The following is a 21,330-nucleotide window of genomic DNA, read 5'->3' on the forward strand; positions in this document are numbered from 1 at the left end:
GCTATTTTATGCATGAAAGTCTTCAAAGTGAAGGAAAGCATGCTTTTTAGCTAGATTTAGTTTTCTTGTTGCTGTGAGAACATAAACAGTGCAAAGAAAATGAACAAAGTGAGAGACAGAGAGAGACTTTCAGGAGCCTTGGCTAATTTCTGAGCAAAGAAAGGTACACACCCTCACAGAGATGCATGCCATGCAGGCATGAAATGCCCCATGAGATTCCTTTTCTGTCCTCCCAGCCTGATACATGTCAGTTCTTGGGAGCTGTAGTTGTTATGCAGAGTACCTGTGCTAACTCAGTGGTATGCAAGGAGATCCTCCAAACCCATTTAAGCTTGTGATCTTGGGCCCACCCATTGATGCAAGAGGTTTTTCAGAGACAGGTGCATGAAAACAGTTGCCTACTTTAAATTTCTACCAACATTTTTTGGTAGACCAAGATACCAAGGATTAGTTATAAAATAATTTTTCTAATAAGTTAATTAGAAAACTTCATCATCTTTGCTATGATTTGGAGAAGCTCCCAAGAGAAGCATCTACTAAAAAAACATTGCTTGACTACTGCCTTACCTGTATGAGGGGAGATGGATTTGCCATCTGCTGCTGTGTTCAGTCCGTGCATCTTCTTTCTCTCATAGCCTCACTTCATCATCACCTAGCAACTCCTTCATTCTCTTGAAAAAAACTGCAAGCTCAGACCTGTATCTCCAAACCAATGCTCTGGAAACCTTTTGCTTTGAAGGGAGATATGGATAACATCCTGTTCTTTCAGCTTTATGCCAGACCAGTGTTAGTCACTGCTTGTTAACAGCAGCTTTTTAAAATGTGCTTACACCTCTTCAGACTGGCCTTGTGAGGTTTCTTAGTGTCTAGCCTTCCTCTCTGTCACTCTTGCGTGTGCACATACTAACTCACACACAGACACACAAACACACCAGCCAGAGCTGGTGAACCTCAGTAAAGGGTTTTTTTAGCTGGTTTTTAGCAAGGTTTTCTTAAGCTAACAGCTGCCGTTTACAAGCATTTGAGTAATACTGTGCTCTGCAATAAATTTGCTCAGGCCACCATCACTGTTTCTGTGATGACCTGCTGCACCTGTTCCTGCAGTGAAGGGACCATCTGTCTGTTCTCTGGCCATCCTTGTTAGTAGAATGAGAATGAGGGATAAGCAGGCAGGATTGTCTGGCTGGCTCTTGTCTCAAAGTATTCTTGCCCTTTATTTGGCAGCCCTTAGTTACTAATGCTGGGCTACAGCTCAGTGCTCTTATAATGCTGTGATCTTGCAAGCAAAACTGAAGATTGGTTTATTTCTATAGCATAGCCAGCTAGAATGAAATTTTAATGAATATTACTTTCTCTTACATAGCTAATCATCAGACTCCCTATTCCCAGGAACAAGATAGAAAACGTAGAGGTTCAAGGGCTACACACTGTTAATAACAACTCTTGAAAGGCAATTTTCTGTAAATACATTTAAAATATGTGCTATTGAGCACACTGATCTTTTTTCATCTGAGACTAAAAGCCCCCAATTCAGTAACCGGTGAAATCATAGGCTGAAAAAGCATATTTAATTTATTTAATCGGATGTTCCAGCAGATTAATGCCAGGTAAGGAATATAATCATATAGGCTATTTCATTGTACACCTTAAATTGTGAGAACACTCTGTTCCTGGGGAGAACATGTTGACTGAATTGCTGGGGTGTTTTCACTTCAGTCTATGGAATCTTTGTGATATTCATAGCAATGTTCCATCTTGACAGAATTTTGTTGTTTTTCTAGTTAGCAATTCATGAAACAGTGTACATTGAAGAAAAACTGTGATTAGTTGTGTGGGTTTTTTTTCTTTCTAAATGCTGAAAGCTGTATTTTTACCTTTTGAAAACTATGATGTGGGCTGTTAACTGACTTACAGATAATACTGGAGGCCTTTTCTAACCTACTTATAATAATGCAGTTATAATGATGCAGTGAGAGGTAGAAATATTGTTTCAAAGGGCTTTTGTGTAAAGGAAGGAGGTTCTTATTTAAATCTCTCAAGAATTCAGAGACCTTCTAATTTGTGGAAAAACTTATACTTGTTTTCTTGGAAGAGCTCACAGGTTCTGGTGTGAGGTTGTGTATGGCTCTTCTACAAAGTTATCACCCACTGCTTACTCTTGTTGCTGGTGGTAAACTTGTGGACTCTGCTGAAGGCCTAGGCACATTTTAGCCAGGCCTTTTTTATGCCAGGAAATTTTCTCAACCTCAGCTAGGATTTTTCCCAAGCTAGAGACTCCTCCTTTACTGTAAAAACAAGGAATTAAACAGGAGATAAACACCTGCTGGATCCCTGAGAAAGCCAGGGAGAAGAGGTGTCTCCTTCTCTGACCAATGATTTGTCTGTATTTTGTTTTGCATGAACTGCTTTATTTAAGGCAATGGCTTCCTTCAATAAATTGCTCTTTCTTGCTCTTTCCTGCACCAAGCAAGAGAGTGTCATGTTGCTGTTTTTTACGCCACTCCGTAACCCTTTCACAGCAACATAAATTGTCTTCTTTTTGTTTTAAGTCCTGTTCATGTGTACATGGACACTTCTAAATTGAAAAGGCTAATTTTATGTGAAGATGTGTTCTTGACTTACAGTGATAGCTTAAGATTTTGAATTTTCTTGTAATATTTCTAGCTAGGTTATATAAAGAAATTCAACTAGTTCTTTGTGAAGAAGTTCCTGGAGAGAGACTGTGGTGATGCTTCTATATTGTTTGTTAACTTGCATTTTTTTAATACAAAAATGTTCAAAGTGGTGCAACTATATGTGGAGTATCAACAATCTCTGAATAATAATAGAGTGTTTCAGAATTGGCAAAAACATCTAGTAATGACTTCATTTTGCTCTCTTGCTGCCAAAACTGTTCAGGGACAGGTTTTTCAATTTAGTTTGGCAAGTGAAAAACTGTTGGAAAACAATTTGTTTATGTAATTTGGCTGGAAATAATTACTTTTAAAGGTTTATTTGAAAGCATTTATATTGCCTTTTAAAAATTCTGTGGCTCGGTGTCCCTACCTTAAAATGACTGTACATGTTTCTTACCACGTTGCTTGAAGTCAGTAGGGTAGTTGATGTGGTTTGGATCTGTATATTGCAGTGCAGATATGCTCATAATTCACCTGAGTGCCAAAGCATACTGTTGGGAAAAAAAAGTTGTCACTTGTCCATTCTGATCGGTTCATTCAAGACAGGGCTTGGAGAACAGTGATGCCTTATCCTGATCTTAAAAAACTGAGAGCCAGACATAGTTAAGGGATAAGGGGTTTTTACTTCAGTGTTTTAATAAGGATCCTTACTGGTGCATCACTTTAATAAGGTGGAATGCACACGATAGACTTTGTATACAATTTGTAGACCTTCAAAATTGGCATATCTAACAAGGATGCCCCAATGGGAGGCCTGGAACAATAGTGTGATAACCTCCCATCCCAGGGAATTCCCTCCTGGATGAGCCAAATCTCTAGTTTATAGGATATGTTCTAGAGAGGACCTTGATTTCTCAAGGCAGTGTAGGGTTTTCTGGCCTCCTTCTACAAGGCTTTTAGGATGTTTGGTCTCCTGGTCTAACAAAATGTTAGGACTATGCTAAATTATCAGACTTAAGGAATTACAAGTATGTATGCTAAGAAATACTGAGGATACGTAAAAGTTGTATAAAATGTATACAAAAGAAAAGGCAAAAGATCATCTTGGCATCAACAGAAATATATGGCAGTATAAGGGCAGTAGTAAACTTTACTTTTAAGCAGCCACATTCCAGTCAGTGAATTGAATAACTATAAAAATTCTTACAATTCTTTTGGCTCCCATGTTGCAGTTCTACTCTAGTGGCTGTAAAATATGTCATCTTTTGATGACGGGAGCTATGTCAAATAGCACTATTTCCTTACACACTGAGCACTTCTTTACTGAATTAATTTCAGAAATCCTTGTTAGTGTATTAATAATGTCTTTTTGAGTTTTTTGTCCTATGCAGCTTCTGAAATTGTTTTTTTTTTTCTCCCTTGAGGCTTTGTCTGTGGTTTAAAATGTTATAGAGCTCCTTTAAACCAAGAAGACTACAGCTTTGTGTTTTATAGGGCATTTAATAAAATGGGATAATAGTTTCCTTTTCTATATTTTTGTGAGGGATTTTGAAAATGTGTCTGAGGAACTTCTTCTCTGTAGGAAACTGAGAGCTTTTAATTTAATCAAAGGAATTATGGTGATGTGGGATTTGTTCTCTGCTGAGGCAGGTACAAGACATTATTTTCAAATTCTTTTCAAGAGTTAAGTGAGCTTTCTATTAAATGCTAACCAAAATTAAGTTGTAGGGGGCCAAGGAAAACTTCTACTAATTGTGGTTTTAGCTTTCCTAAAGGAAAATAGTATGTGGGGGGTTAATTGGTGGTAATAGATTTTGTTACTCAATAGAGTAAATTACAGTATCTCTCATCTTGAATTTATACACAACTTTTGAATTTGGTGCTTACATCCTTCTTCTATACCCATTCTTGAGTGACTTTATTTTTCATACCAGCTAGGCACCTGGAAACCAAATTGCAGTATGAATATACATTTGGGAATCTAATCTCAGCTGTGCATTTCTATTTCCTTCAAGCTAGTGTTGAACTCAGTTCAGGTCCTGTTGCCTAGCCTGTCAGGCGCTGCTAACTCTTCTTTCTCTCTCAGTCTTGTTTCCTGATATCATCACCAGTGGACTGGGGACTCTGAGGTTTTGTGAAAGTATGCAAGTGATTGAAACAACTGAGACAATTGGTGTCCCCTCCATCATGGATCAAGCATCTAACAGGTTTCAGTACCTTCCTCGTTCCCTCACAGGTTTCTTTTTCATTTTAGGGGGACCATAAAGCTGTTGTAAGGAGCTCCATTACAGTTAATATTCTTTGGTAGGTTACTTTTTGTTAGTTTAATTGTCTAGATGAGTTCTCTTGGGACAGGAGTATGGCAGTTGCGTAATAACAATGCTATCAAATGCTTGGAAGGCAGGACTGCAGTGGCACCAGCATGGACCAGCTGAAATTGTTGCAGATATCCAGTCTGAGTGATACATAGTGATTCAATGGAAACCAGGAGTCATGCAATAACTAGATATTTTCCTTCCTTCAAGGTAGAATCAACTACTTTTTAAACAGTCTAATCAATCAAAATTACCTGTCACATCTTCCAGGGTAATGTCTTCTACTCTTCAACTATCTGTTTGCAGCTGTATGGAATGGCCTTCAATTTGAGACAAAAATGGGATTTTGAAATACTTGAATTTCTTAGATAGCCTGACTGAGGAACAGCTTTACTGAACCAGCATTCATTAAAAGTTATATGTACAAAAGTTATACTCACATATATACTGGGGAAGAAAGCAAGAGAACTTAAAGATCATAACAATCCACTCATGCATTCATTGAGTTCAGTGTTTCCATGACATATCCTTCTGCAACATTTGTTGTGATTAGTTGCATGCTAATATGGAAATGGCCTAAAAATTTCCAATAGTGTATCATTTATGAGTTACCTGTGCAGAAGTGATGCACAAATTATGCCATCTGTTTTAGTGCATACAATTTATTTTAACCACTGCTTTTTTGTTGTCCACCCAAAAGTCTCAATGTTCTTTAAAGCAAATAATTCCTATTACCACTTTTTATTTCCACCTCTGTTGTAAAGTTATGTTTGCCTAGCAGTTTGAGTGTGGTTGACCTCCTTTTAAGATTTCAAACTACAGCCATGCAACTATTGTGAAGTTCTTATTATTGCAAACATAACAAATATTTCTCATCAAAGTAACTTGTCCCATGCTTTTCTGCTTTTTATCTTCCATGTTCAGTCTATTCTTTTTATACTTAATCTTCTCCAAGTGCATTTGATGTAGTTTTCTTGTCTCTAATGACTATTTCTAGAGCTTTAGATTACTAAAGTTTTTGGATTGGCCAAATTCTTCTTTTATATCTATTCCCCACCCAGGGATTATTTTCATCTGTTTATATCATTCCTTTAGAAATCAACACTTTTACTGATCTCCTTTTTGAGATTTCATGAGATTTCTTTCCCCATGGATCTTACCTGCTGCTTATATGAGTGAAGCAGCTTGCCATGCTTTCCTTTTAAAAAATCATGACCTCAGTATTATGTGATCCCTGTCACTCTATTTTGCATGTACCACCAAAGACAAATGTAGCAGAATTTTTCCTTTCCTTGTGCCTTTTGCTTTCCTTGTCAATCATTTGTCTTAGCATGCTGCAATATTTTATTGGACAGCATCCATTATGTGGGTGGTTTTATCTCAAAAGTGCAGTGTCTGGTATGTGTTAGTAACAATAGTCCATTACTATATTAAAGTTGCCAAAGTAAAGGAGCAGAACTCTGATTCTGGACTCTGCCAAGTCTTCTACCTGCGCCCTTCACTGTGGTACTACCCTAACTTATATGGCATACTGTTGTATATATCATGCAGATGTTTCCTTCTTTCAGTTATTTCAAAGAAAACCCCATCTTGCCAATTTTAATTAATTTTTAAGTCCAGATGGCTTTAGAGAAAGCTTGCTAGTCTTCTGAAAATGCTCTTATTGGCACAGGAAATCAGAATTGTGAAAACATAAGTAGCAATTGAAAAGTCTCCTTTGGCTACATACAAATACGCCTTTTTGCTTAGTATGCTTTCAGACTGTTACAAAATAATGAGAAGTTAATGAGGCCATTTCACTTTGTAAAAGGAGGGCCTGTTAACAGTTTCTGCAAGATACACAGTGTGACGTCAGTTATGTCATAGATCAAATGTTTGCTCTTTCTGATTGCTGATCTGAGCTCACTGGTTTGGAAAAGTCCCTTAGTTATTAAGACATCAACACTGTCTAGTACACAGTAGAGAGTTTACTCTCCTTTTACAAATGCTGTTTAGCAAGACGTAAGAGATCCTTAGGTGCTTCTGGGGAGAGGAGAAGACGCAATATTTGACAGTAAATGTTAAGTAGGCTAAAGGAAGTAGAGCAGTGAGATAGATTTAAGACCCTTGGAATGAAGCCATGAATTTTGAAATTTATGGAGGAGGAACAAAGGCTAACCCACCTCTTCCTTGCAAGTGATCTGTCACATGCAGAATTCACAAAATACAGAAGTTATAAATGAAAATCGGTGTACTTCGTTGAAGGAGCGCAGTATGCTGTGTTTCCAAGGACTTCAGTTCCTTCAATCAATTTTCTGCTTCATTTGGATAGTTGTAAAAAAGTTTCCATCTGAAAGAATCCCAGCAGATTATTTTTAAACAAAGGATATGATTTGTAGCTATAGTTGTGATGTTGTAGCTGTGTTCCTGTCATATTACAATGGTAGTCTGTGATCCTGGGTATTACGATGATAATGTGTTTCACCTTGAAGAACAGGTTAGTGCACCACTTTAAATGGAAGAGGAAGAGACTCTTGTAGGTTGTCAAATCTTCTGGGTAATCAGATATATTCTGAGTATTTGTAAACTTTGATGGAGGCATTATTTTCTGATGTTCTACATTTTAATTTTTTCTATTCTGAAAGCTAAAGGAGGAAGATAGATGATCTGACCTTTACAGTAAATCAAAGCATTACAATATGAACATATGTTTTTTATAGTATGAACAGTATGATAAGTTACTTCTCAAATCCAGCCACCAAATTAAGAAAAAAATCCTACTCCTATTATGACATTTTTAAAATACTGTGCTATATTCCTGAAACTGGGGGAAGGAAGGAAGGAGAGGAGGGCAACTGTAGAAATCAAACAGTATCAGAATCTTAGTGTTGTGCTCAGATTAGTTGCTGAGAGACTAGGAGATCTGTCAGGGCATTGAAAGTAATGTGTGTTATTAAAGCTAGGTAAATAAAGGTGATGTGAACAGCTGACACGACTTAGAGCAGATGAACAGTCTAAATGTCAGTTTTGTGTTGGTTTTTGCTTGCTGCTTTCACTGTAGCATTTGTGCTGGCCTGATGGTATTACAAAGACCATGAGAAGAAATTTTTTCCCCTTTTACTTTATTTGTGAATTCCATCAGTTTTCTACTTCTGATTTTCATCTTATTATTTTTGGGCAAAATAAAAAAGAAATCAGGTAGATTAATCAGGGCTTTCTTTGTTTTGATTTTTTGTTGTTTGGTTGTTTTTTCTTGTCAAGCACTGCAGGCTACACAATTTCTAATCTGCTTTTTTTAGCTGTTCACTCTGAAATTGTTCATCCTAGCACCAATTAGCAGGAACAGCATTTTCCAGTTTTTGCAAGTGTAACAATAGTACTACCACAGATTTTACACAGAAGATTTTTCTTTGTCACCCTTAAAACCTTCATAGTCAATTGTGAATTGGAAGCTCTTGACAAGGTTTCAGACATAATTGTTTGGGGTTTTTTTCTATTTTCCCTCCTTCTTTAAATTCATATGATACTTTTTTTCCCCCTGCCAGATAATTTTTTAATCACTTTTTAATAATTGTTGAGTCCATTTGAACATGTAAATATTTGCTTCATTCTCAGGATACGTGAGTTTCAAAATATATAATATCTTTTGTTCCTCAGATATTTCAGATATGAGAGCATACAGGTTTAATCTTAGATGTGTATCTGTGTGGTACAAAGTGAATCTATTCCACAAACTAGTGTTTGAAGTATTATTTTATAAAAAAAATAGAGAACTGAGTTGTATATATATTTTTTCTCCTAACTGAGTGGCTACATACATTACCTCAATTTTTATTTGAAGGCTATACAAATGCCCAAGCACTCATGTAGAAAAAAATGTTCTCTGACATTAAAAGACAAGGTTTTTGGAGAGGGGGTTAACTTGTGATGACTCTTGAGAAAGCTGTTGTATATCTTTGATGTATTGTTACTTTCACCACTCTGTGCATTAAATTACACTTCTTTCACTTCTTTAGATCTGTGTTTTGGCAGTCTGCCTAGCAATGCTTGCAGGTTCCTAAACACCACTCTTCATTGTCTGGTAAACTCAGAAGGAAGGCAATTAAACCATGAAAATTATAGTCAGCATTGTTTTAAAGCATGGAGAAAAGCTCCTTTAAGAAGCTAAAATGTGATGAAACCAATGTAAGTCCCTCTATTCATCTGAAGCTAACACATTTTCCTCTTAAGCCTTCTGAAAACAGTGCTGATAGTATACTGATATCTTTGGTTGGATTTTGTGTGGGAACAAGATTTATGTAGCCAATTTTTATGTGTGTCGGAGGATTTTTTTTTTGTCCCAAACAGCTTCATTTACAAATAATCTGATAAATAATCCTACTGTTCAAATTTTACTGGAGGGGGTAGGAAAAAAAATTATTGACAGTTTTGATTGACCTAAGTTTGTGAACTGAATTTCACAGTGGTCCAGAGGACCAGCAAGTTTTATGGAATAATAAACAAGATGAGATTTAATTTAGAAATCCAGTGCGGTTATGCAAATTGTATTAGTTGGCAGAGAATCTAGACAGGAGGGAGACTTTATAAATGCATCATCTGCAAAAGAAGTTTGTTCAGTGCCTAAGAACTCAAGTCTTTATAATTTCAAAGAAGTAGGTGAGTTAGCTTTAATAGTGCCTTTTGATCATGGAGCTGCCTTCAGGTAGCTCCAAGAATACCATTAATGATTTTTGGGTATTTGAGCTTGGAGTGGGGGAAACAAGAGAACAAGTATGGAAAGAGTAGCTTTTTTATTAATGAATATATATTCATGGATTTCTTACATTGTAGAGCATTTTTGTCTTAGAAGATTTACCCCTTCTGGAAAATTTTTTTGTAACAAAGGTCTCCAGCTTCACACTAGAGCTGAAATCTGGCAGTGTATGGCTGTCCGTAATGTGGTTGGTTTGGTGAAAGAATGCTGCCTTTTAAAACTGCAAGTCCTTTTAGTGAATTGAAGATCTGATTTTAAAACCTACTCTCACAGCTTTCATAAGGCAAATATGTCTGGACAAATATCACCAGTAAAAGTGAGTTTTGCAGTAATTAAATGACCGGGGTTTTCATAGTTGTGTTAGAAGATGCTGTGTCAAAATAGTAAGAGAGGGGAGACAGGAGCTATGACAGAATTTGACCTGATTCCTCTTTTTAATGGAATTCACTATAAATGCTGTTTGTAGGACTAGAAATTTTTGTCATCATCCTTACAAGTTGTGCTGACAAATTGATGCAATCAAGAAAGAGTGCAGTCTTGGTGTGTAAATTCCCACTTACCTATGACAGATGAAATTACTATTCTGATAATCTTTTTTTTTTTTGTCTGGTTCTGAGTTAGTATAATTGGTATAAATTTAATATAAGATTCTTTGTGCTTTTCTGAGAAGTCACCTGTCACATACTGAGGATTTTGTGTCCTCCTAGCAAAAGAGAACTGTTCAAGGATTAAGGAACAGCTAAATAAATAGGTAATCTGAACTATGAGAATGAAGTTTCTAGATCAAGTCCAAAATTGTGTGTTCCATCCCAATGCATCCACTTGCAAAAAAAAAAAAAAACAAATAAAAACCCCAAAGTGTTTCTTGAAAATGCATTTGTGTGTTTCAGACTGAAAAATCTTCACTATACCATCTATTTTATTTGTATATTATTAATCTTAAACATGCATAATTGTTTCTTGTATTCTTTAATTTCTAGTGTTCTCCCTCTGCCCACTGGAAAATTTAAAGCTTCATTTAATCTTGTTTTTTCTTGTGTTTTTACTCTTCATACTTAAAATTAAAGATTACACCTGTTAGAAGTTATAAATATGTTTTGTTTTATGAGGTTTCTAACTCATTGCAGAAGTCTGACAGCAGTATACCCAAGGATTTGAAAAGCTAGGAAGAATATTTCGATTTTAACTATCAATCACAACAAGGCCATACATATAGTGGAAAGTCACATTGCTTTTACTTGGAGCGTGATTCCTCAACAGCATGTTTTATTAGTGCTTTTTAAAAAGGATTTGTTTAAGAAAGTTATCTAAATTTGCTAAGAAAAGCATTCTCAAAAAAAAAAAAAAGCTTTCATGATAATGGAAAGAAAGCAGAACTGATTCTTGGTTGAATAAATTAATGCACGAGCCTGTAGGAATCTAGCAATAGCATTTTTCTTGGAAGTTGGTTTTCACTGAAGATATAGGGAATTCTATATTAACTTGAAATTAAGCTGAGAGGCCGTTCAAGTGTAAATACCAATACCTGTTCATGTGAGCTGGGCCTCAGCAACTGAGGTTGTGTAAAAACAGATAGTTATTTATAATCTGGAAAAATGAATACCTTATGCTGTTAGTAAAAGATACATTTCAGCTATATAAGGAACATGGAATTAAAAATTCAAGAACAAGGAATCAAAGTTGGGTAGGAAGCTCACATTTGCTGTCTGTCATTTCAGTTCTTAAAATGCCAGCTATGTGGTGGGCAGGGTGGTGTTTACATTGTGGGCTTCTGGCTGATCAGAAAAATTTAAAAGGTGTCCCTGTAGTTCTAGAGTGGAAATTGCAATTTTTGTTAGTTAAGAAGCATGTGGTTCTGTGATTCCAGTGCGAGAAACTAAACTGTGAAACACTTCTTTTTTTCTTTTTTTTCCCTGAAGTGTACCATGAATACATATGGTATTTTTAAAGCCTGCATTTAAGATTAAGAGGTGTTGGGAGCAGAAGGGTGGAACTGAAGGCTGCAAACTTGTGTTTCAAAAACTGTACACATCACAGAGGTTTTTGCTGGACCTAAGATTTATGACCAAAAGGTTGACTCTTCAAGAGTATTTGGGAAAAAATTCTTTAACTCCTACTGTACTTTAATACTTCTCTTTGTCATCAGGTAGGATAGCATCTAGGAAGCCAGAGAGGAGATCTTTACTGCCATCTTTCTCTCATGGATTAAGCCCAGCCAGCCACTGAGCCACACATATTGGCTCGCTCACTACCCCTGATGGAATGGGGGAGAGACTCAATAGGGTAAAAGTGAGAAAACTCAGGGGTTGAGACAAAGACTGTTTGTTTAATAGGTGAATCAATCTAAATGTAACCCCACATTAGCTACTGTGAAAAAAATAACATTTACCCAGCCAAAGTCTGCACACTACAGTATTTTTGAAATGAAATGTTTTCCTCCTCTACCTGCCATGTCTTTATTGTGAGCTTTTTCTTTGCCAGGTACATTCAGAGATTCAGTGCTTTAGTTGCAGTAGTTTCCTGCCATGGTAACAAAAAACCAAATATTTGTAGCTTAGCCTGGACTAAGACTGTAAGTTGTGACCTGTCTTTGAACTGTTAAACTTCATCAGAACTGAGAGAGTAGCTGTTGCTCTGCACATTATAAAGCATTTGAGAAGGCACCATGTACCACTTCAGCAGCTCTAGGGCAAGAAGAAAGTACACAAAATAATACTTGCTTTGCAAAAAGAATCATTAAATGAAACAAGAGATGGTTGTCACAGCACAAATTTTGAAAGTTGTTTAACACAACCACAGTTAAGATAGAGCTGTGTGTTCTGTTTCTCAAAACATTAGAACAAAAATAATTCTGTTTGAGATGCCTTTAGGAAATTAACTGACACATACAGGAAAAAAATACCTACTTTATGGTGTATGAGTTTTTATACTTGGTAGTTACTGAACTTGGTCTCTCATTATCTATTTTCTTATCATGGTCAGCATTACAGGGGTATATTTTCACTTGAGTGAAGTATTCTTGAATAATTTGTCTGTCTGCGCTGGGAAAAAAAATCAGGCTTTTCTCCCATGCCTAGAATGAGTGCTTTCTTCAGGTAATTTACTGAAAGAAAGGTTCTGTGGGAGTCCAGGGTTTTTCCCTGGCTCCTCTGGGGATGCAAAAACCCCCCTGGCAGACCCCTCAGAGACCCCCGAGTGCTGCCCAGGAGCTGCAGGGGCTGGATTTGGCTCCTTGGGAGAATCTGCCCACATTGAGAGAAGAGACACAGAAAATAATAATGAGTAGAGTGTAAATTAGAATATTAGAATGTAGTATAAGTAGATTTCTAGATTGTTTATATTAAGGGCCATGTGGCCAAGGCGGAGGATCCTGGGTGTGATGGACTTCTTCCTCCTTCTTCTTCATGTCATCCATTCTGAAGTTGCACCCTGGGAATCACAGATTGGACGGGGAAAGAACTGGACATTGTAAAGAGGTTGCATGGCATTGGGGAGAATTTGTAAATATTGTATACGTAGTTTAGGGTATAAAGGCCTTGGCACAGCCCTCCCAGGGGACCTTTCTGCGATGGTTGACCTGCAGAGCGGACCTGTGCCGGGCTGCCAGAAACATTTTTAAGATAAGATAAATAAACAGCCCCAAAACAACACAAGGTCATCTCAAGCTGCTTTCCTGCCGGCGCCTCCGAGAGAACCAGACTTTTTACCACCTTCATGCCCTCTCTGGGGAGGTCTCACGCCTGAAGAGACCCTCAGAGACGGGACAAGGTTCCGTGTTGCATTTGTTTGGGTTTTGCTGAGTATGTGGGTTCCTAATTTAAGAAGTCTAGTGTGCAATGGAACATCATATTGTTTCAATAGTCTTAGGAGGTATGTGAAGGGTGGGGAAGGGACATGTTTTAACCCAGTTTAGGTGGGAATAGGTATTTTAATGTAGTTATCAGTTATTTAAAATGTCTTCTACTAGTAATCAAAATTACATTTATTTTTCTACAAAAGTTGCTTTAGCAAGTTCTTAATGCCTTTGTATGTGTCCTGATAGAATTTCAAGCATGGGTGAATACTAATATTGAATATGTGAATATAGGTGAGTCAGACATAAAATTTTACAAATTATAAAAACTAAGTTGTTGCCTTTAAGTAGGAGTTCAATGGATAGGAGAGTGCTGATGCACATCCAAATGAAGGAATTACTGATTAAGGCATATTACTTAAGAGGCTACAATGAAGAATGTAGTTAGCTGCAAAAGAAAATATTGATGCGTAATGTAAGAAGTGGTTTTTTTTCTAAGGAGGCACTGTTTTCTCCTCAGAAACTCCAAATTTCTGTTTATTGTCTCCCTTCACATTTTTTTGTTAAGCATACTCTTGAGACTAGTGAAAAATTGGAATCACTGAATGAGGCCTGAGAATATTTTTAAAAAACCAACTTTTAGTTATGTACAAGATGCTATTTGTAGTGCTTAAAGATAGAATGAGATTTTCTTCTCATTTGAGGTATCCTGAGATTTTTATTTGTTACCTGTGACTTTTCAATGTGCTGTCTTCCAAACCACCACAGCTATTTCTTATAAATGATTGGAGATTATAAAGCAATAAGATTAATAACACATATAATTACATAATAATCCAGAGCATGTATGTGTACTGCTTTATATGAATGTTTTATTGCAGAATTGCATGTGCCACAGCTCTAGATGAAATATCTAGGGCAAAAAGGAATTACTCTGCACTGATTTCCTCCTCCATAATACTGCTAGTTTCTAAGTATATTAACCAAGTTATAATATGTTCTAAGTATAGTAAGTTCTAAGTATAGTAACACTGTTATTTGAGATGATTCTTGGAAAGCATCACTTGTAGCTGAATGCTTGCTTGGGCTGAAGAATAGTAGCAAAACGAAATCTACAGCTGTTATTCAAGATGGAAATATGTTAAAGGCATAGTGATGACAGATTTTTCTAATAATAGGTTGTGGAAAACATTAACACCACCAATGAATGGCTTGATCTTCACTCTCAGCTCCAGATGACCTGTCCTGTTGTTCGTAAGGGTAAGTATAATTCTGTTGTGAAAGCGTTGGTAAAACCTAGAATGAACACTGTCATTGTGCCTTTTTGTTTTCTTTACTTTGGCAGACAGAGTGTCTGACCAAGGTGATCTCTGTCATAGTGGTTTATTCTTGGTCTAGAATGGGTTTACAGCTGTGATATGATGCAATGTCAAATAGTTAGAGCATGATGCTGATAATGCTGAGGCTGTGGCTTCGATCCTGTATGGGCCATTCACCTAAGAATTGGACTCAGTGATCTTTGTGAGTCCCTTCAACTCAGAATATTCTGTAATTCTGTGTGAATCTGTGATCTCCTTTAAGGAGATATAGCATATTCATGTAGCTAAGGGCCTTACTCTGCTGAGACATGCCACTGAGTATCTGGCTCACAAGCTTCATAGTTTTCCACTTTCAAGAACATCTCATGCAGTAGGCTGAGGAGCAAGATTTCATTCCATACTGGCGTGGGGAAAAGAAGCAGAGTCATATGTCATATGCAGGACATATTCCTGGCTCAGTGCTGTCCTTTTAGTCTGAATGGAAAATACAAGAATATCCTAGGTATGTCACTGATCTTGGTAGTGTGCTGTCCTCTGAAGAGTTTGAGTTTAGCAAAAGTTTAAAATATATTATATTATTTTTCTGAACAATTACTTTTGTAAAGCAAATGCCTTCTTTATAACTTAAGCTTCTGTTGTTAGATGTCATCTGTTACTGAAAATGGAGATGTTACTGCTGGAAAGCCAAATGAAGAGAAAACTTATAAAAAGGTAAACAAAACCTTCAACCTTTTTATTTCTTGTGTTTGCCTTCATGTTGGTAATTCAAATCTGCTGTATGTGAATATAATTCAGAACTGACTAAAACCAAGAAAAAAAAAACATGCTCTACAGGGTTTTTGAAATTACTTTATCCTGTCTGTGAAATCATAAGTTATTTCTATCCACTGCAGAGCTGACTATTTAAAATTTGTTCAGTCCGGCTTTAAAGTATACTATCTTGCTAGATTGATAGAAATTCTTTGCTCTTAGCAGCAGATACATCTCTGGGCTGAAACACCACTTTAAGAAATTTACTGAGCTTCGAAATGATTTGAATGTTTATATGATGTGTTTAGACTACAAACCTGAAAAGCAAAGCAGCTTTCTAGCACTTTGCCAAACAGACCACTATTTGTTTGCCAAGTGGTTTTGTTTTTTTTTAAAGAGATGTTCAAGAGAGGACATATTTAATATAGGAGCATGCATCAATGGTTCATTTAGATATTACTGATAGTGGTTGGAGGTTTGTTTTTATGATACTGATTGTCTGTCACCAGAATTATTTAGTTCCATTAGCAATTTTGATAACTAAGCTGAGCTCTAAATGCAAATTTTACTTTATATATTTACATGACCAAATTGTTAGCTACTGAATTTGATCATTATTTTGACAATAATTGCTGTATCTTATGCCAATTTATTTCCTTTCCATATGATTACACCTTCAGTTGTTCTATGTTCAAGATCTGTGCTGCATATGTCCCAAATAGTTTAGCATTATTACCAATTATTATCATCATGCTCCTTCTTTTTGTGATAAGTTTGATAAAACATAAATAAATTTTGATCTCAAAATTTATCCATGCAGAGCTAACTGGTAGCATGTATTTGCCTGATGCCTCACTTTTAGCAATGTCTCTCTTTAGCCAAATTCCTTTGAAACTTTGCACATTCTGTTAAATCTTGAAGACTCTACTTGAGCAGGGATCTTGGTCTAGATGACCCCACTGGTGGTCTCTTCTAACCTAAACCACTCTATGATTGAATGATCCTCACCTCTTTCAGATATTCCATATATTGTTTCTTTTTTTTTTTTAAATGTATGTTCAGAGTCATGTATCAATAGTATATGTCTGGAGTATAGGGCAAGCCAGGTAGGACTTGTGTTCATGAAGCATATAATTTATCATTTAATTCCATGGTTTTAGGTAAATTACAGAGAGATCTTGCTCTGTAGAAGGGTTGTTTGCAGTCAGAAGCTACCTGTCTTAAATTGTCCACAAGTGCTGCATTTACAGTTTTCCAGTCAGGTATTGTTACACTTGCTTGATTGAAAAAGGACTTCCTTTGCCACTTTCTTCAGAGATCTGGGCTGGGGAAGGGCTTGTTTCCTCATCTGGTGCTTTTCAGCTTTTGGGCAGTTTCTGCTCCAACCTACTTCACCACAGTGGAAGCACTTGGGCAAGACACTGATTCAATGCTGAAGTCAGATTGTACTTGCAAACCTCATTGCTTAGAGGCTACCACTTCTTTTTTTTTAACATAATAGAAGTGTAGAAGCTTGTGTCTCTCAACTTACAAAAGCAGAGATCAGTACCTTGGCTTATGCAGTGGCCTGTAGTTCTTTAGCATATTTGGCCTTGGCAGAGCTTCCAAACAGATTACGTCTCTCTGCATTGTGGCGAAAAAACATGAATTTTGTTTATAGTGGAAAATTTTTTTTCTGAGCTCTAGAATTTTTGCAGTGCAATATATTCCATATGTTCCTCAATCTGTTCAGTTAGTTATAACTACTATCCATATATTACAAATTCTGTAGTAATGACTGTTTCTCACTGCTTTAAGTTAATCTGAGTTAGGTGAAAACAAACTATCTCCAGGAGAGCGCGTCTGACTTCATCCATTCTAAAACTTCCCAGAAATAGAAGTAGTCTGTAAGGCTATCAGGTTTTTTTCTGGAATTTTCAATTATTGAAATTTTTAAAAATTATTTTTATCATCTCAGCTAAAATAATGGTAGGTAACATCTTTATCTGAATTAATTAAACCTCCAGCTCATCAATTTCCTACAATAGTCAGCTGACCTGCCATCTGCATGAATGTAAACATGTTGAAGTTCCAAGAAATTTCTTTCATTTCTACAGCCTTGTGAAAGCGCTTGCATGAGCATTGCTACCCTATCCTTTCAGACTCTGAAATGCATAGCTGGTCCAAGACAGAGCATGATTTCTATTATGAATCATGCTGCTTCTTTCCACTGTTTTCTTTTTAGCTTTCAGTTTTTCTGATGCTGCAGTCTGACATAAGTGTCTTCTGGCTTTTAATTCTCTGTTATTACCTCGTCAAAGTCATGAGAGAAGAGGGAACACAACTTGCTGTTTATTGGTTTTGGGGTTTTTAAATTTTTGTTGTTTCTGTTGTTGTTTTTTTCCTCCCTTCTGAAAAGCAGGGTGTTTCTCTTTTAAATGATGTTATTAAAGGTGGGGCTGCTAAGCTGTTCAGCTGCATGCATTTGTTACAAACATTATAATCTGAAACTACTTATGAGTTTTCTGTCTATTTGTAAATGTAGAGAAGTTGTTAAATCTATAGTGTGAATATGAGCAATAAAGTGTTTCAGGCACCCAGATCAAAGAACTTAGTTAATGAAAGAGACACTTCACAGATATATGTTCCATGCAGCTTTTGAGGCAGAGAATTAAAATAACTCTGAGATCAAAGAAATTGCAAATAGTGCAGACTGTGGTCAGTTCTTTCGAGGGGAAGTTTATTTGATTATTAGCTTGCGTTAGTCTTGTGTTTCCTTTGGTTTTGGTTTTTGTTTGGTTGGGTTTGTGGGTTTTTTTTGTTGTGAGATTTTTTGTCAAAGAGAAACAGAGTAAGAGAGACTGGTATTTGTTCCATTGCATGCTTTCAAAAATCAGGTCACTAGACTGTTCTTTCTTTCTCTGGGATATTCATATCCAATCATAGACATATGGAGTATGCAGTTTTTTATTTTCTCCCTCTGTCCTGGTTTAGGGCAAATTTGGGAGGAAAACTTCAAATGAGGGCCCTCAAATAGTTCAGGGAAAAAATATTCCCTCAGAATGAAGTGAGAATAAAGCTGTTTATTTAACTGACAAAGCACTTTGCAGCACAAAAATGAACAACACCAAACAGCAAAACCTCTTGCTACTCCAAAGGAGTTAAGAAACTCAGAGGAGTCCCCTCTGTGGGTCCCAGCCCAGCTCACTCAGGCTGTTCTCAGTCCCCTCTGTGGGTCCCAGCCCAGCTCACTCAGGCTGTTCTCAGTCCCCTCTGTGGGTCCCAGCCCAGCTCACTCAAGCTGTTCTCAGTCCCCTCTGTGGGTCCCAGCCCAGCTCACTCAAGCTGTTCTCAGTCCCTCCAGTGCTGGGAAATGCTGCAGCCCAAGCGAGGCCTGATGGGCCACTGTGAGGTCTCAGTGCTCTTCTGGGTTTTCAGTCCAGAGCAGGTTCAAACAATTCCAAGAAAAAAGGAAATGAACAGTCCAGGGGACTCCTTTGCCTCAGCTAGCCAGAAAACTAACTAAAGGCAAAAAGAAGTGCTTTCCTGCGGTCCACTGCAGACAACACGGTCTGTGTGAAGAATGCAGGGGAGCAAGTGCAGTCTCTGATAACAGCTTTGCACCTATTTTTCTCCCCTCTCACTCGTGGAACCAGTCTTAAAACTGCAGAATTCAGTATTGGACACCAACAGATGATTTGGGGATACATGCATCATAAAGTCACCCCAAGACACCCTCTTTTGCAGACTTTGTTGTGAGAAGTTGCTGACATACATGCAGTTTTTGCATTGCAATGTCATCAATCATGCAAGCCCTGAGTCCACTCCCTGTCAAATCAGATTTCAGTAGTATCCTGGTTCTTAGTAATGGGATGGTGGCAAGAATGAGGCACAGACAGGTCTGTCAAGGCACATTAGAGATCTAGAAGAAAAATCACACCAGAAAATAAAATAGATGTAAATGTGTACTTGTGAAAATCTGTTAATGGATTCCCACAATCTCTTTGTTTATTCTGAATGCTGCCATGCAAGTGTATAATTAGAGTTTGTTTCTTTTCATTACATACCTTGCAGCTCTTTTGTTAAGTGTGTTACCAGCACTTTATGTAACCTGTTCAAAACTGTGTATCATGAGTCACTTTGCCTGGAGCAAGAGAAATTTGCCTGGATAAAGGAAAGCAACTACCTATTGCTAGAGTTTGCAAATGTGTGCAAGCAGCATTGCTCCATCACTTTTAGCATTGACTTATACCCTGCATCTAATGCCTGCAGATAGGGTAGTTTTTCTTGTAGACATGACAATTTCACTACTGGAGGTTTTGTTGCACTGGGACCTCAATGATAGATTGCACACATCTACAAAGATACTAAAATTACTGTTTTTAGTGACTTTTCCTGGGGCTATGGTTACATCCAAACTCAGAGGTCTCAAATTCTTTTTCTCAAGGATAGAACAACCAGAGTAATTGAGTTCATGGCTACTACTGAAGCTTAAGCATAAATGTTTGAACTCAAGGAAAATTATTTGAAAGCCATGGAGTCACCTGAATCCAGTTTTGGAAAATGAAGGGAGATGGGATTCAGCTTGGATAAGAAAATCATTCAGATTGCAGTTGAACTGACCTGTAACATTCTCACAGATACACACTTGATGGGCAGGAGTCCACCTTCATGAAGTGTGACCTGCAGAAGACGGGCAATCATTTGCTAGAGAGAAGTGTGTGCTGAACAAAGATTGGAGGGCTACTGTGGCCATAGTTGACCCATGGTTACAAGTAGTGGAGAAATAGTAAGATTAGTTATTTTAATGGATTTTCTTAAAATCTGTAACTCTCTTTTTATGTCCCTATTTGTGATTTATTATGTGTCATCAGCAGAAAGCATGCTGAGATTGGGGCAGCCACCTCCATCCAGAAGTTTCAGTGGAAGCAGTGTCAAAAAGTGTTGTTTCAATGAGACTGTAAGCACAGCAGGTACTTAAAGACAAGACAGATCTAGTGCAGGAGCAATGGACTAGGCAATAATGACATGTATGTCTTGAATCTAATTGAACTTTCCTGATATTCTGAGTGAGCTCTTTTCAAATGTTGCTTGAAGAAGATGTATTGTTTTTCAACAGGCATTGTTCTTAGATGGTTTGGCTTAAGAGTTTACACAATTTGTGGCACATTATATCTTCTCAGAAGTCTGGAAAAGATAAACTATGTTTGCATGTGATAGTGCAGGTGGATTCCTGGTACTTACTGTAACTAGTAAAACTGAAGAACAAATCCCTACTTGTAGCAGAAAATTCAGATCTGGCATAAGCCATGTGGCTTCAACAATTTTGATAAAATGAGATCTATGAATATTTTTCTTCCTTTAAAAAAAAAAAAATTATTTATTTCACTGAGACTTTTCCTGCAGGGTAGTAGCTGTTCTATGCCAATTCACTTCATTGTCCCACAGGGGTGAAGGGTGGGATAGTGAGGGAGATGAAAACAGATTTCTCCATATATAGTAGCTGAGGGAAATGAACACGTGGCACATACTTTGTGGGATGCAGGGTTGCAAAGCAGTGTTACCCAGTGAAGGCTTCTGTTCAGATGGCTGTTTCTCCCCATCTCTTACAAAGAACTGTGGTAGCTAGGTATCTGTTCCATTTCATTTGGCGGATTTTAAAACCTGTTTGAATGACAGTAGTAGAGGAAGTGAAAGAAAGCAACCATCTTTTAGTCTTTCACAGTGATAATGAGGTAGAATTTCCAAGGCAGAGTTAATTTCTCTTCAACAGTTTATGGCACCTGCAATAAACCAGCTGTCTTCTGGAAAAAAATCACCATCTTGC

General features: G+C 37.2%; 1 protein-coding gene across 5 annotated transcripts in view; it reads left to right on the forward strand.

Annotated features, from left to right (window-relative positions):
• The window catches only part of PIP5K1B (phosphatidylinositol-4-phosphate 5-kinase type 1 beta), a gene marked incomplete at its 3' end in the record, with an annotated part of 99,326 nt that overhangs the window by 22,561 nt on the left and 55,435 nt on the right, over window positions 1-21,330 (forward strand). For all 5 annotated transcript variants that reach the window (XM_079331212.1, XM_079331213.1, XM_079331214.1 and 2 more), the window contains 2 exons: window positions 14,634-14,715; window positions 15,417-15,485. In XM_079331212.1, the coding sequence (XP_079187338.1) occupies window positions 15,417-15,485 (69 nt within the window). In that variant the 5' untranslated portion in view covers window positions 14,634-14,715. The remainder of the gene's footprint in view (window positions 1-14,633; window positions 14,716-15,416; window positions 15,486-21,330) is intronic.

This window comes from Erithacus rubecula, assembly GCF_903797595.1.
Source record: "Erithacus rubecula genome assembly, contig: SUPER_Z_unloc_2, whole genome shotgun sequence".
In the NCBI taxonomy this organism is placed as follows: Eukaryota; Metazoa; Chordata; class Aves; order Passeriformes; family Muscicapidae; genus Erithacus; species Erithacus rubecula.